General features: G+C 41.5%; 1 protein-coding gene across 1 annotated transcript in view; it reads left to right on the plus strand.

Moving 5' to 3' along the window:
* The window catches only part of LOC145413995 (glutamate receptor 1-like), an 802,643-nt gene that overhangs the window by 761,818 nt on the left and 23,806 nt on the right, over nucleotides 1–17,019 (plus strand). Inside the window, exons 27-29 of the mRNA XM_080283586.1 lie at nucleotides 4,633–4,831; nucleotides 10,230–10,474; nucleotides 11,244–11,345. Coding sequence (XP_080139712.1) covers nucleotides 4,633–4,831; nucleotides 10,230–10,474; nucleotides 11,244–11,345 — 546 coding nt within the window. The remainder of the gene's footprint in view (nucleotides 1–4,632; nucleotides 4,832–10,229; nucleotides 10,475–11,243; nucleotides 11,346–17,019) is intronic.

The following is a 17,019-nucleotide window of genomic DNA, read 5'->3' on the forward strand; positions in this document are numbered from 1 at the left end:
ACTTTTTTCATCTGTTATATGTCTTACCTTTTTTGCCCCATTACTCTCTCCTTATTTCTTTACTTGTACTAAATCCATTTCCTTCACTGCTTTCTTTCCCCAGTAATAACTGCATGCTCTTTTTCTTTCTCATCTCTCCGTCTCTCCCTGTCACCCGAAATCTCTTTTTTCATTCCGTTCTTACCACTGTCTTTCCCTCCCTCCCTCTCCCTCCCCTTGCCTTCCCTTCTTAAGGGCCCCTCCTCTTTCTTGCCCTAAAAATTAACCTATTTTCTTCCCACCCTTAATCTCTACTTACTCTTTGCAAATTTCTCCAATTTCTCTGTTTGTCTCCCTCCCTTTTTACTTGAATGTCATTCGTTCTACTCAGCCTCAATGCTTTCGTCTTATCCTGCTTAGTTCTTTCCCTGCGTCCTTGCCAGAATAGCACACTTTCTTCCTCCTCCCTGTTACCTTGCCTCCTTTTCTAATCTTTCTCAATATCGTTCTCAGTATTCCGTTCCGTAGCTGTCTTTCCCACTGTCTCCATTTGTTATCCCTATTTCTATGTTTGCTCCATTCCCATTTTCTCTGTCTCCCCTTTTGTCTACTTCCCTGTCTCTCGGCTTTTCTATTCACATCTCTCTTTTCTCCTTCCCTTTCACACTGCTTGTATCGCATTTCACCTCTCTCTTCTTCTCACTCTCTGTGTCTTTTCTTAGCTCTCTTTGTTCTCTCCTTGCCTCTCCCCTTTTTATTTCCTCCTTAACTGCCCTCTCATTTCTCATTTTTCCACTCGCTCTCCCTCTCCGCCTGTGGCTCTCTCTCTCTCTCTCTCTCTCTCTCTCTCTCTCTCTCTCTCTCTCTCTCTCTCTCTCTCTCTCTCTCTCAGTGTAGTAAACCTTTTCCTAACTTGGTTTATGATATATACTGTACTATTCCTTTATTAGTTGTTCGGACTACACGTAGTTAGAAAGGTGCTTGAAGTACAGAAAACCCTAGCTGGCTGTGAGCGAGAGTATGGAGGGTACCGGATGGGGTTAAGGGGTCGGAGAGAAAAGTGGGGGGGTTGTGTGGGAGTGGGGGACTATGAGGAAGGGGGGAGGAGGAGGGGATACCTCTCCATCGATCAGTGTTACAAACACCTTAGTCCACGGAAAAAGGAAACGAACTTATTCCGACGTCTGTACAGTACATACACACATAGACCATACGGATAAGTACCGTATTTTTTTCCTAGGTGAGCTACAGTTACCTACATACATACACCATACAGGTAAGAACCGTATATTTTTTTGCCCTAGGAGGTCTGGTGTATATATTAATGGAAAGCCTTGCTCCATGATTACAGGTGTTTAAGGATCACGGAATGCTGGCTTGAACATGTGAGAATTATTTGTGCTGGTACACAGACCATGAAGATATTACAGTTATTTCTCGGTTGTCAGAGTTAAATGATAATAATAAGACTTAATAATTGCAGATCTAAAGAATCCAAAAAATTTAAGGAACAAAGATACACACAGACACATTCAGTGTCATGGTCTGTGGGTCACCTTGGGAAATTCATGCAACACAGGAAGGATTTCTGTGCAAGCTGGCAGTATTACATACACCATAATTATAGAGTTTATGGCCAGTGTTTTCCTACATGGTCCTACGTTAATATTTATAGATAGTCATTTTGATAATTATAAACATTTAAAAACCTACATATCAGCCGCACAAGCCTTATGTGCAGTCACCATCAAAAGTCCTGCCACATCTCCTATCCCTGTCTCCATGATCTTTGACAATTGGTGTGGTGAATCTGTAACACCCGACTCTGATGTAGTGCCATACCAAGACATCAGTGTCGGTTGCTGTTGATTCACTGGACTGATTATAACCCCGTGGAGAGAAAAGCAGGCGAGGTGACAGGACTTCTGATGTTGAGTGTAGTAGTGTGTCATATGATTTTTTTATTTTATTTATATGGAGATGGTTCAGCTTTAATATTTATAATAACTGATGATTCCATGTTTGAGTATTGGACAGACAGACAGAAAGGGAGAATGTATGGCTGGATAGGATTGACTGTGTGTGTGTGTGTGTGTGTGTGTGTGTGTGTGTGTGTGTTTTATTCAGTGCCCCCCCTCGCTCTCTCTCTCTCTCTCTCTCTCTCTCTCTGCTGTTGGTAGCCGGGCTAAAGTACAAAATTCGTAGTTTGGTGCCTAAGGATGATTAGATACCTATGACAATATATTTTTTATCTCAGATAATTTCTACGCTTTAGGTTATCCCGATAACTTTTTTTTTTTTATCTCCAAGCAATAATATTCAGCTCGAGAGATTTTTCGAATTGAAGGAGTTTAGATGTAGCTTCCATTAACTTGTCCAGTACTAGAAATCCATTTTTAACTTTTATATAACAGCTTGGACTTCCACCACGTCATTGCAATGAAAGGGTCAACACTGCATGATTCTCGGCACCTCACTAAGAACCTCTCAGACTGAAAGAGTTAGAAAAAGGAAACAGATTCAACCTATTCAGTCAGTCATTTGTTTTTTGGGTATTTCATTTACGCTGTCAATAAATTACTTCAAATTAGGACGCATATTCTTCACTCCTCCGGTATCATTCTCAGCAGCTCTCCCATAGCGAGATATCCTATACGTATCACCTTAGCTCTTGTTTGCCACTGCTGTAATTTTAGTATCGACATACTTTGCACCCATCACGTCTGTCTATTTGTCTATCTATCTATAACCAGATAATAATCCTATAAGGGGTGGCCGTTTGTCTTTGAGTTAGTTATGTTACGGGGAGGGGCACCAGACCTACGCCAGCCCACTTGCTGACATGTAGGGAACACGTGTGGGTTGGTTATATGGTTACCACCCAGCGTTGTAAATGGTTTCCTGGCTTACAGGAAACTATTTGGCTTGTTACTCAATGTAAAGCCACCTGAAAAGGAAAGAAGAGTAATAAAAAGTGACAGGAAAGATGGGAGATATAGGAGGAGAGGAGGGCAGACACAGAAACGGAATGATAAAGATGAAGGCAGAAGTAAGTAGCACCACATAACGTACTTGTACAAGATTAACAAGAGTATGCAGAATAAATCGTTCAGAAGGTGCTGCGAAGCCAAGTACGCTACAGAGACCTCGGGAATAGGACGCACCTCTGCCTGTGAAGAGGATAATGAGGCCTGTATCTCAGTCTTGCAGGTCTAGTAATCTCTCGACAACCTAATACATTCGTATGATGGTAGCAGTGGTAAAATGTAAGAGGCCACCGTCGTGAAGGGGTTAGCCCTCCAATATGGTGACTTTTATATTCTTTGACACCAAATGATATGTGCAGTTTAGGCGGGACCTCTTGTGGAAAAGGGGTTAAGGAAATTTTATTCTCATATCTCTATACTTCGAAAAATCTCGCCTTAGTTTAATAAAACTGTCTGTAGATGGCAGGAATGTATTATAGATGATCTCTTGCTTAAATGACCTCTCTGACACCATCACTTTCTCACAGATCCTCTCCAAAACTCTCCCCTTCGCAGAGTATCACCTCCACCACTGCTCACCTTCAAGATCGCTCTCGTGCCGTGTCGTGGGGAATGCATGGTGGTTCTGTAATGGGGTCTATAAAAGCCTGCATTGCTTAGAGGCAAAACGGGGATCCTCTCTTTGTCTCAGTGGTAACGTGCATGCTTATCAAGTGCGAGAGCCTGAGATTGAATCTCGGCCAGGACAGTGTGATACATTTGTTAAGTGTCAGTACATTGGTTGGCAACGGTGTGAGATGTGAGGCGAGGCTTGGAAGGCAATGATGATGTTGGTTAGGTGACAGCGTCCTAGACCTTACATCCCGGGGATGAGCTGTTTCGTGTGGTCAGCAGCATCCCCAATGGTGGCCTCCAATGCAACGCTACTGTGTGTTCGAAACTAACCAAATTAATCACCAAGAGGAGAAAAGAGTGATGTAATAGGGTCCATTAAAGCTCTCATTGCTTAGAGGCAAAGCGGGTATCCTCTCTTTGTCTCAGTGGTAGCATGCGCGCATATCAAGTGCAAGGGCCCGAGATCAAATCTCAGCCAGACCAGTGATTAATTTGTTGTACAGTTCGGTCATTACAGTTTACGTTAATCATCATCCATCATCAACAACCATACTACTTTCTAACACACTTTCCTTCCCTCATAGATTCCTTCACACCTTATAGAGTACATTCACAGAGAGGCCAAAATCAACCTCCACCGATGCAGACTGATCGTGTAGGCTGGTATTAAAAAAAAAAAAAAAGTTAATTTTACTTGTTTGCTTTCTGGCCAGTCCGTTTCTCAGTGGCAGCTACATTGCGTGTGACAATAAGAAACAGTTTATGCAGAACATGGCTAATGAAACGAAATGTAATACAGGTTTATCCTGAGCTACTCGATCAAACAGTTTGTGTCTGAATACATTCTGTTCCGACCTCAGTGTAAATGTACCGTACCCTTACCCTCACAGAGTAGTGCATCCACCACTCCTGTCCTTCCACTTTGTTGTCCGGTTGTGTCATGGGAAGTTTATGTCATTCATACATCTTTTTCATACTTTCCTTCCCTCACAGCTCTCTCCACACCTTTTACTCCCTCAGAATATCACTTCCACCCCTACTCACCTTGCAGATCGCTGTCTGGTCGTCTTGTGGGAAGTGCGTGGTGGTTCTTCACGCTAATCATAATCTCTTCGTACACTGCCAGCCTGGCTGCCTTCCTCACCGTCGAGAGGCTGGTCACCCCCATCAACTCTGTGGACGATTTGGCCAGTCAGACTGAGGTGGAGTATGGCACGCTGCAAGGGGGATCGTCCATGAAGTTTTTCGAAGTGAGCCGATTTTTTTTTTCTTTCATAAATTATGACTGAGTATTTAATTGGTGGTAAATGAGGGAGGGAGGAGTGAGTTGGGGGGGGGGCAGTCAAATGGTGGGTGACAGCGACTTGGAGGCGTTATGTCTGTGGCCACCCTTTGCGGCATTAGGGCTTTGGGTAGATAGTAAATAAAAAAAAGTTTAAGATTTACTAGTGAGTTGGTCAGAATTACTCTTTCTTGAATTGAGTTTTGGTGGTGAAGACGACTGTGTGTGTGTGTGTGTGTGTGTGTGTGTGTGTGTGTGTGGTGTGTGTGTGTGTGTGTGTGTGTGTGTGTGTGTGTGTGTGTGTGTGTGTGTGTGTGTGTTTGTTTCAGGTTATTTCTGGTTTGTGTATTAATCCCAGTTGGTTTTATTCCTTCGATCAGGTGTGGTATGTTTCACTGTGTTCCAGCTACCACCTGGCGATAATATTCAACTTAGGAGTGCTCATTTATTCTTAAGTGGTCTGAAGTCTTCCAATCCGAGTCGTCTAAAGGTAGCAAGAGGAGGCTGGGTTGTCATGGTAACAGTGTCATGCCACATACACCAAATTACTGTGTATTGTCACTTGGTGAATTGTGGTGCTTTGCTGATCATTAAGGGATTGTGGCTAGCATTGTTGTGACGTCATCAGCTGTCAGTCAGGACAGCTGAATCAGGGTCGTCTGCAGGGACTATACACTCGTATGTGATGATAGTGAAACTCTAAAAGGGCCATTAATCCTAAATGGAATCTCAGAGCATGAGTGTTGTGTAATGAATGCAGGTGGCGTTGCGACGAAGTTTGTTTTCTGGACGTAAACGAAGTACATGTTTGAGGAACAGACGTTTTGCCGCGACCATACTTCGACTGTTGCCATTTTACGTTCTGTTTACCTGAAAAACAATTGTTTATAACTCGTGAAACCGCATCAGATACATACATATAAAAATATATGTTCAGTCAGATTATATAGCAATGAATGGATCAGTACAAAAGAACTGTGGGTGCATATTTTTCAATAAATGGTGTGAGATGAAGTGGCTTTCCCTCATGTGCACCTGGTATTGAAAAGGGAAAACATGGTCAAGAGTTCACACTATTGTGTTGTGTGGGGTAAAGCCAAATGTACACACCCCCAATATATGTTTTGTCGATTCCCAAAAGATTGGTAAGTAGTGTTATGTACTCTTAACGTATGGTTATTGGCCATTAACCCGGAATAACATAACCCAGAGTAGTACTACCCATAGCTGTGAGTGTATAACATGCGGAGTTTAGTTCATATTTATAAACTGTATATGCATAGGCATCCCTGGTTTATTGGTTTTTGTGTGTGTTCATGTATGGTGAACACAGTTTTGCTTTGCTGCATAGGCATTACCGGTATACTGTATAGGATTTTGTGTATTCAGGAGGTATTTGAACTATGGTAAGTGCTTACTGTAAATGTGTGCTTCTTTGTTGCATGTTTTATAAACCTGCATATCCGGCATTGAGCCTCACCTCCCTTTCTTCCTCTGAGCCACAAAAAACTCCTTATCCTTACAATTTTTGATGAGGTCAAAGGCATTTGTGTGTGCAGTGTCAAAGGGAGCTTTCATCTCTTCTTGGAATTTCTTCCTCTTCTCCTCTTTCTTTATTCCGGCTCTTACTGCTCTCCAACTTTCTCCATTCTTCATAGAGAAATTTGATTTTGGGGATACAATTCCGTGGCTCAGATGCAGGAATGCGAGCTGTCTCCCAGAATCCCCTAGTTCCTCAGACAGAACACGTGCTGAATCCCTGTGTTCGTGTCTCTGTTCGCATCATGTAAAAAGTCACGCTAACACTTCTCCACAAGAAGGTAATTTACTTCCACGTAGTCTTTCAGTTGGTTGGCCAACAAGCCAAATCTTGGTTTTGCTTCTGCTTTTCATCACTGGCGTTGACACTTCCACTTCAGTCATAGTAAATAAGTGCTTAATATTAACTCAAAAGGCAAATCCCTGAAAAAAGAAACAAATACGGGATTACTAGAATGTAGCTTCCAGTGAAATAAAGCAAATACTTTTTCTTAAAATAACAAATAAGATTATCACAACAATAAATTTGCATATTAGGCTCAAACTTTGGGTAAGATGCAGCACCAGTAAATATCATCCAATTCGGCTAAAATTTGGTGTCTCAAGAGTTTACATCTAAACTCACAATATACACTGCCAGCAAACAAAATAGTCCAGAATGACCACCTTTATATATATATATATATATATATATATATATAGTACATAAGGGAAGAGGTTCTGTGGATCAGATATTCATTCTTAGATCTTTAGTGGAAAAGTTTCTAGAGAAGGGAAAGAAGTTATATGCGGCTTTCATGGATTTGGAGAAAGCATATGACAGGGTGATAGATAAGGATTGTGGAAAGTATTAAGAATATATGGAGTAGATGGGAAGTTGCTGAATGCTGTGAAGAGTATTTATGATGGTGCTAAGGCTGCAGTGCGTGTGGATGGTGAACTGAGTGAATTTTTCTCTTTGAAGGTTGGGTTGAAACAGGGATGTGTCATGTCCCCATGGTTGTTCAATCTGTACATGGATGGGGTAATAAAAGAGGTACAAGGTAGAGCAGTGGATGTTGGAGTGACCCTGATGAGAGAGGGTAATGTTTGTTGTTTGCAGATGATACTGTGTTGTTGAATGAAGACGAAGGGGATGAGTCTGGGAGAGTGTGTAAGAAACGAAATCTAAAGGTGAATGTAGGGAAGAGTAAAGTGATGGTCATTGAGAGAAGTGAAGTCAGTGAATGTACAGCGAGGTTGGATGGTGAGGAATTGGAAAATGTGAATACGTTTAAGTACTTGGGTAGTGTGATGAGTAAGGATTGAAGTTTGGAAGGTGAAGTGCTTGAAAGGGTACAACAAGAAAAAAAGGTTGCTGGTTCCTTGGAAGCAGTGATAAGAAACAAGGAAGTGAGCACGGAAGTGAAAAAGTTACTACATGACTATTGTGATACTAACTCTAACGTATGGAAGTGAGGCTTGGACGTTGTTGGAAGGACACAAGTCAAGGGTGAGAGCAGTGGAAATGAGATATTTAAGAGGAGCCTGTGGAGTCACATGGAGAGACAGGCTGATAAATGAGGATATAAAGGAGTGTTGTGGTGTGGATGTGGATGTGATAGGAAGCGTTAGGAGGAACACACTGAGGTGGTTTGGCCATGTGGAGACGATGGAGAGTGAGAGACTGACGAGGAGAGTGTATGTGAGTGAGGTGGAGGGGGGGAGAGGGAGGGGGAGGCCGAGGATGAGATGGAGGGATGGAGTGGAGAGGTATATGAGAGAGGGGGGTGTGAGTTGGGAGCAGGACAGTAAAATGGCAGGGGATAGGGCGACGTGGAGGCGATTTGTTTGTGGCCACCCAAAACGGGATTGAGGCGTCTGGCAATAGATAGATAGATGGATATAGTACTTGGTGATTCATTTTTATTGCTTCAAGGTTATATGATTATACCCGTTCAAAGAATCATGATTATATGATTTTATGCGTAATCCAGTGCGTTCTTGGGTACATTGTTGTGTACTAGGATATATTCTTCGTTCAATGTATAAATTGATACATAATTGTGATTGGTGGAATTCATTATACTTTCCCTAGTTTATATGTGGAGATGACATTATGGTTTATGCAGTACATTAATGACGGGTTTGTGCTTGAAGGGGATTGAGTGCACGAGGCAGTTCGGCAGTGTGGAGTAAAGGGGCCACAGCGATAGTACAGGCGGGTAGGAACTATTAGAGAGTTAAGACAGCCAGTTATTAATTGGGTTACCCGTTGTTTGTGCTTCAGTACATCACTCATATACCATAGGATGTTCATTATCACTTTGGTTTATTTGGTGAACAGTTAACGAAATAGTGATGAATGAGATACATACGGTAAAAGTGTGTGGTGCTCAGATAGGCTACTGGTGACTACTAGAGAAGTATAGTGCAGTCTTACATGAAAGCACTGTTACATTGGATATAGTACTAAGACAGAGCTTCAGCATGCTGTATTGATCATCGAGTGTTACATTTGAGCTTACACTGTGTTCATTGTGTTCATTTGTTAGGTTTAGGTTTTGCATCTAGGCGTATTCAGGTTATTGTAATTAAAGTTAGTTAAAAATTAATGTTCATAATACCACCCACTCTGGTAATAAGTTGATGTGTTCTCTTGTTCGGTGTCGTAACTGCTTCAGTTACAGAAAATTCAATGAACAACACGTCATAAGATTCATGGGATGTTTTTTACTCTCTTTACTCTAACTTGGGCTAAAATTGCCATCTCTCCATCTTCAATACTGAGTTTTAACAATAGAATATCACTAGAATATGATAGTAGTCATGAAGTGCTGTGGGAAGGATGAAGGGTCACAGTATTGTCTAATTCTGCCACTGAGTTATGTGAAGTAAGCAGCAACAAGACAAAAATCTGTGTTAAGTTAACCATTCATGTCTTTTCCCCTTTTTCTTGCTACCACCGGATTTTTATTATTTTTTTATTTTTTTTTACATCAGACTGGAAAGGTTAAACATAGCCTTCATTAACCTCTTTAGTACTAGGTCTTTCTTAACGTAAATGAAATTGTACCGGTCTGAAGGGAAAAAAGAGGTCCCAGCAGCATTTTGGGGTCGATTTGTGGACAGTTCGATTAGATGGCTATGGTGGTGGTGGTGGTGATGGCTGTGATGATCATGATGATGATGGCGTAGACAACGACAATGACAGTTTTTTAATATGTTTTCATTACAGCTCATTTGTCATTTAAGTATAGGCCACATAAAAACAAACATTGTATATTTGCATTCGTATTAAATTAAGGTTGTTAAAGATGGCATCTCCTCCACTTCCCATTTGTCATTATTTGTGTCCTTCCATTTCTGCTTCCCTCATTTCATTCTCTCTCTCTCTCTCTCTCTCTCTCTCTCTCTCTCTCTCTCTCTCTCTCTCTCTTCCCCCAATTTTTTCTAGGTTTCTCTGTTTCGTTCTCCTGTACTTCTCCAATTTTCATTTCCTCTACTTCGATTATGATTTACACCTCTGGTTATGCATCCCCCCTACCGCCAGCCCATTTATTTATTTATTTATTTTTTTTTTTATCAGCGTTCCAAGATTATTGTCTTCCCGTAAGAATCTGTTCACCTCCACGCACTGTGAGGGGATCAGCATATTGTATTGTACCTATCACTGTACATTTTTACCTCAGCGATCATGAATGCTCTTTCAGTATTGTTCTTGCTGTCACCAAACTATTTTATTCCTTCACTGTTATGACCTGTTTGTTCTTCTTGAGGTTGTGTTGTATCGGTGTTATATTGTTGTCTTCACTAGTTTATTTTTATTTTTTTCACCCTTTTTTCAGCGATCCAAGATAAGTGTGTACAGTCGAATGTGGGAGTTCATGTCGTCCCGTAAGCATGTGTTCACATCCACGTACGAGGAGGGCATCGAGCGGGTACGAACGTCGAAGGGCAAGTACGCCTTTCTGCTGGAGAGTGTTAAGAATGACTACATCAACGAACAACTTCCCTGCGACACCGTGAAGATTGAACAACACCTAAACTCCAATGGGTACGGCGTGGCCACTCCACCACACTCACCGCTTAAGTAAGTACAGAAAATATCACAGCTAGAAATTGGTTGGACCCGTTCAGGGACATAATTTTGTCTTGCATGGGGAATATCTCTGGTACAGAACGGGTTAACGGGGAATATGTCTGACACTTCCTACTCAAAAAGTCTCTCCTAGGCTGGATGAAGCCGTTTGGAGGTATGAAGATAAAATGAACACTTCCCTTTAACAGTATGAAACTATGGACATAATCTGGACCCGGATACACAGAAGTACTTAAGGCGAGAGACCTACCTAAACCCCCATAAGGAAATGTTTTAGACCCATATCACCAATGCACAGAACACATGTGCAGCCATCAGACGCTGAACTTGTTATGACCGTGAAATAAGGGCTGGGATAAGGGGTACCACTGGATATTGTTTGCCTACAGCCGAATGAAACCAAACTAGTCACATTTCAAGTATTTCAGAGCGAAGTATGTAACAGAGCTGTTGCACTGGGTTGAAGATGAGTTGTAAATAAAGCACTTTAACATGTCGGAGATTTGCGCCCTTTTGCCGTATAATTTTTATGGTGTAGCCTTTTTTTTTTTTTTTTTTTAATGTCGCACGCATATACCAATCCTCCCCGCACCCAACCTCTCTCTCTCTCTCTCTCTCTCTCTCTCTCTCTCTCTCTCTCTACTAATTACCCGTTTCTCCATCCCCTCCCCATATCACTCTCTCCTTGTCATCTTTCATTCTCTTCCACACTCTTTCTATACATGTTCTAATCATCATCCACTTTACCTGCTGTCCACAGGGAAAGCCTCAATTTGGCAATACTGAGCCTGAAGGAGAGTGGAGACCTTCTCAGACTAAAAAACAAGTGGTGGTTCGAGAACTCGGAATGTGGCAAGAGTAAGCAGGTTAGCACCCCTCCCACCCGTTTACAGTAATAGTAGTAGTGGTAATTATTATTATTATTATTATTATTATTATTATTAGTCGTAGTAGTAGTAGTAGTAGTAGTTGTTGTTGTTGTTGTTGTTGTTGTTGTAGTAGTATCCATTCAAAATTTTTCTACCTCTAATGTTTGAAATCAATCAAAATGGGTGATATCAGACATAGAAGGATTAATAGGATGCACAAGAGTTGCTCTCTAATGTCTTGAGACTCATGTATATATATATATATATATATATATATATATATATATATATATATTTTTTTTTTTGGGGGGGAGCCTCTGTGGTACAGTGGTAGAGTGTGCGTTTCGTACACGGGTGAACCAGGGTTCGCGCCCCGCCAGGGTAATAAACTTTGGGAGTGTTCACCTGGCCACGTACTACACTGGCGGACACAAGGGGTGCTGTTGTTGAACATCCAAAGCCACGCCAACACTACAGTACAGTTACACTTACATGCACTTCTCACCTACATACAATCTCTACTAGACAACTTAAGCCACTTGGTAGAGATACATTGGCTGTATCATCCCCATTTCGGTTGGGATAGGCCGGTCCTGCAGTGGACACACAAACGGCTGAGATTATATATATATATATATATATATATATATATATGTGTGTGTGTGTTTTCTTATTATATCCCTGCTATGTTCACGTTTCCCTTCTCTCAACGTCTTCAGTGCCAAGAACTCTTCTTCCAGATTTAGAGGCCCAAATATTTATTGATGACTACGACATTATTGCCATTACTGAATCGTGGATAGATACCGGTACTCAAGAAAGAGATTTTGTAGCACACTATAACCTATCTATTGCCAGACGCCTTAATCCCGTAAGGGATGGCCACAAACAAATCGCCTCCATGTTGCACTGTCCCCCGCCATTTCACTGCCCAGCTCCCAGCTCACACCCCCTCTTTCATATACCTATCCATTCCATCCCTCCATCTCATCCTTGGCATCCCCCTCCCTCTCCCCCCCCTCCACCTCACTCACATACACTCTCCTCGTCAGTCTCTCGCTCTCCATCCTCTCCACATGGCCAAACTGCCTCAATGTGTTTCTTCTAACGCTTCCTATCACATCCACATCCACATCATAACGCTCCTTCACTTCCTCATTTGTCAGTCTCTCTGTCCATGTGACTCCACATGCTCCTTTCAAGCCACTCATTTCCGCTGCTTTCATTCTTGACTTCTGTCCCTCTAACAAGGTCCGAGCTGCACTTCCATACGTTAGAGTTGGGATAACAATACTCTCATGTAATAACTTTTTCACTTCCATGTTCACTTCCCTGTTTCTTATCACTGCTTTCAAGGAACCAGCAAACCTTTCTTCCTTGTTGTACCCTTTCAGGCACTTCACCCTCCAAACTTCCATCCTTACTCATCACACTTCCCAAGTACTTAAATGCTCTCACATTTTCCATTTCCACCTCATCCAGCCTCACTGTACATTCACTGACTTCACTTCTCTCGAAGACCATAATTTTACTCTTCGCTACATTCACCTTTAGATTCCGTTTCTTACACACTCTCCCAGGCTCATCCATCAATCCTTGCAGATCCCCTTCATCGTCACTTAACAACACAGTATCATCTACAAACAACAGTACAGGGAGTTTCCAAACATTGCCCACTATCACTAGGGCTGCTCCAACATCCACTGCCTTACCTTGTATCTCTTTTGTAACCCCATCCATATGCAGACTGAACAACCATGGAAACATAACACATCCCTATTTCAATCCAACCTTCAAATAGAGAAATTCACTCAGTTCACCATCCACATGCACTGCAGCCTTAGCATCTGCATACATACTCTTCACGGCATTCAACAACTTCCCATCTACTCCATATATCTTAATAATTTCCACAATCCTTGTCTGTCCACCCTGTCATATGCCTTCTCCAAATCCATGAAGGCCACATACAACTTTCCCTTCTCTTAAAGCTTCTCCACTAAAGATCTAAGAATGAAAATCAATCTACACAACCTCTTCCCTTCCTAAAACCTCCGTGTTCTTCTCCAACTAATTCCTCTGTTATTTCCCTAACTTTGTCAATAAGTATCCTACCATATACTTATCCTGTTACACTAAGAAAACAAATGCCCTTATGATTACCACATACTTCTTATTCCTCTTTTCCTTTGTACTGGGAAGTAATTATACCTGAGTTCCAGTCCTCTGGGACTCTAACCTCCTCCCAGGCCAATCTGTGCATCTTCCGCATCCATTCTGCAATCTCTCTCCCATGCTTCAGCATTTCACCACACACTCCATCGATTCCTGGGGCTTTCCCCATTTTAACTTTCTTCATTGTTTCCACGACTTCCATCCTACTGATTTCTTTTGTCTCCTTTCACATCCCTCCGTCTCCCAGCCATTCCCTAGCCACTGACACTTGCATTACTTTCATTCTCTATGTTCAACAATTATTTAAAGTGTTCATTCCATCTGCTCACTTTTTCTCCCTTCTCCACTAGTAATCTACTATTTTTATCTTTCACTTCGCAACAAATTTTTTTGGCACCCTGTCTAACTCTCTTTACCTCTTTCCAGAACGTTTTCTTACGTTCCTTCCACTTTACCCTCAAGTTCCTTCCAAATTCCTCATCCACTCTCTTCTTACTCTCTCTTACTAATCTTTCACCTCTCTCTTCCTCTCTACATATAACTCTCTCTTCTGTCTCTCAACTTCCTCCACACCCATTTCTCATCCACTCACTATATGCTTTCTTCTTTTGTGCCTCAGCCTTTCTCTCCTCTTCATTCAACCATGCTGTTCCCTGCACCCCCTTTCGTCTTCTCTTCACCCCACACACCACCTCACATGCACAGATTTCTTCTGTGATTATCTTGCATACACCTTCCACGTCCCCCATCTGTTCCAATCCATATTTACCCAATCGCTCCTCCATTTCACCTTTATATTCTCAGGTGTTTCCATCGTTTTGTAACCTTTGCACCCTCCTTGTATGCACTACTTCCTCCTGTCCTTCCCTTCTTCTATTTCTCCATTTCATTTGGTCCTTGATTCTGACCACGAACAAGTGGTGGTTGGAAAGTCCACTCCCCCAACCTCAATATACTCTTGCATCCATTACATAGGCCTACTCTCTCATCCTGTCATCCATACACACATAATCAGTCATTGCCTTCCGTTCATTCAGTTCACCACCCACCCTTCTCATCACTCGCCACGTATACCTATGGATCATTTTGTGTTGAAGAGGATGTTGGCTATCACCAACCCCCTCCTGGCACAGATGTCCACTAAAGCACTGCCATTCCCATCCGTCTCTGCAGGCACACCCCACTAACCATCTACTCCATCCACCTTCACATTTCCTACTTTTCCATTCGTATTTGCAGTCAAAAACATTCTCTTATTCCTTTCAAACTTTTCCATGCACGCTTCCACATTTGTCCAAAACTCTTCTATCACTCTACTTGCACGATCGATCTTGCGCTGGTGCATACAAGCACACAATCGCCCACATTTGTAGTCCTTTCAGTCTTACCCACACAATCCTTGAGCCAACTGATCCATACTCTTTTATATCCTCCTTTCGTCTGTTACAACAATACACACTCCTTCTTTTGCCCTCTCATTCTCACCTATTCCTGCGCATTTACCCCATCCCTACTCTCATTCTCTCACACTCTCACCTCCCTATTTAGTTTCAGTTAATCTGTATACATCCACTTCGCACCCTCAAGCACCTGGACAATCTCTCTCACCTCATCATTTGCACCCCTTACATTCCCTGCAGCTATCTGTACCATGTCCTTAGTACGGTCCTTAGTCGTCATCTTTTGGTCCGTCCTGGTCTGAGGCTTCTTGCTTTTATTTTTGGTTAGTTGTTTTCGGGGGGGAGGGGGGCCACAAACCCACTGTCAACCCACTTATCACATAGGGAACACATGTTGGTTAGTTATAAGGTAACATCTAGCATTGTAAATGCTTTCCTGGTTTACAGGAAATCATTTGGCTTGCCAATCAATGTAGAGCTACCCTAAAAACCGTACCACTACACTAAGTGGCTGCATGATGGGATCCCCCACCTACCATTTATATGTATATACCACTTATATATATATAACCTTCCTGGTTCCAGTATTTTCAGTAATGAGAGGAGTAGGAGAATGGGAGGTGGCGTACTGCTATATATTAAAAGTAACCTTCATCCATTTGTAATCCCTAAACCATCCATTGACAACATAGATGTAACCTACATCCAGTTCAGAAATGAATCACACAGATGACATTTGGATAAATTTATTGTCCACCAGCCCAGTCTTGCGAAATTGACAGTAAGATATACGAACAAATAGCGGAAGTCTGTTGAACCCAGAATACTCTAATTGTTGGAGATTTCAACTTATCAATAACAAGATGGACTGATCCTTATCTTCGCACACAGGGTTAGACTTGTATACCATCTTACTTGAAAGCTCAATATATCAGTTTGTAGAGCAACCCATTCATGGAGAAAATACCCTAGATCTTATACTGGTGACATCAGAAAACTTGGTTCATGATGTTCGAGTAGGAGAATAATTCAGCACTAGTGATTATCCCATAGTTACATTCAACCTCAGTTTCTGTAACACAGACCAAAATTTTAGTTACAAGAAAATCCCATACTACAAGAAAGCCAATTTCCACAAATTAAATCTAACTTTATGTAGCAGTGAATGGGAACCAATTATTGACAGTACAATTATACACACAGTGTGGACAGAGTTTGCAGAAATCCTTAATAAGGCAGTTACCAAGGCATAATAGAAGACCAGTGAAAAGTAATAAGCCAATATGGTGGAAGAGCAATATTAAGAGAAGTCTTTCAGTAAAAAAGCTCACTTATCAGATAAACAAAGCCACTAATAATGAGGATAAAGAAATTTACCATAACGTATGTCGTAATGCTAAAAAGTTAATAAAGAAAAATAAGAAAAACTTTGAAGTGCATATTGGAAGCACCAGTAAATCAAACCCCAAAGAAATTTTCAATTACAGTATATCAGAAATAAGAAAATAGTAACACCAACACTAGGACCACTAGTATCAGCAGATGGTGAGCATACAAATGATGAAACCGAGATGGCTAAAATTCTTAATACTTTCTTTTCATTGGTATTTACAGTAGAAAGTCCATGCTCGTATTTACAGTAGAAAATCCTGCTCGATCCAGATAGGTCCTCCACACACGTAGATGAAGACAACAAACTCAAAGAAATTATTATCAGTGATAGAATGTACTCCCTGTGCTAAATAAATTAAAGATAAATAGAACAGCAGGGCCAGATAGAATATCTCTTATGAGTCATAAAGGAGGCAAAAAATGTAATAGTGAAACCCTTAACACATATATTCAGTATATCACTCAGGAGTGGCACTGTACCAAGCGGTTGAAAATTAACAAATGTAACTCCGATATTCAAAAAGGGAGACTAATCTCAACCCAGCAATTACTGACCAATAAGCTTGACATCAGTTGTTTGCAAGTTGTTAGAAACCATAATTAGATGTAAAGTGGTCAGTCATATAGAACAAAGCAGTCTTATCAAAGACTCAGCATGGATTCTGAAATAAGTGTTCATACCTTACTAATCTACTTGATT

Source organism: Coenobita brevimanus, chromosome 1 (genome assembly GCF_032717465.1).
Source record: "Coenobita brevimanus isolate Jiangsu-jjx chromosome 1, ASM3271746v2, whole genome shotgun sequence".
Lineage (NCBI taxonomy): Eukaryota > Metazoa > Arthropoda > Malacostraca > Decapoda > Coenobitidae > Coenobita > Coenobita brevimanus.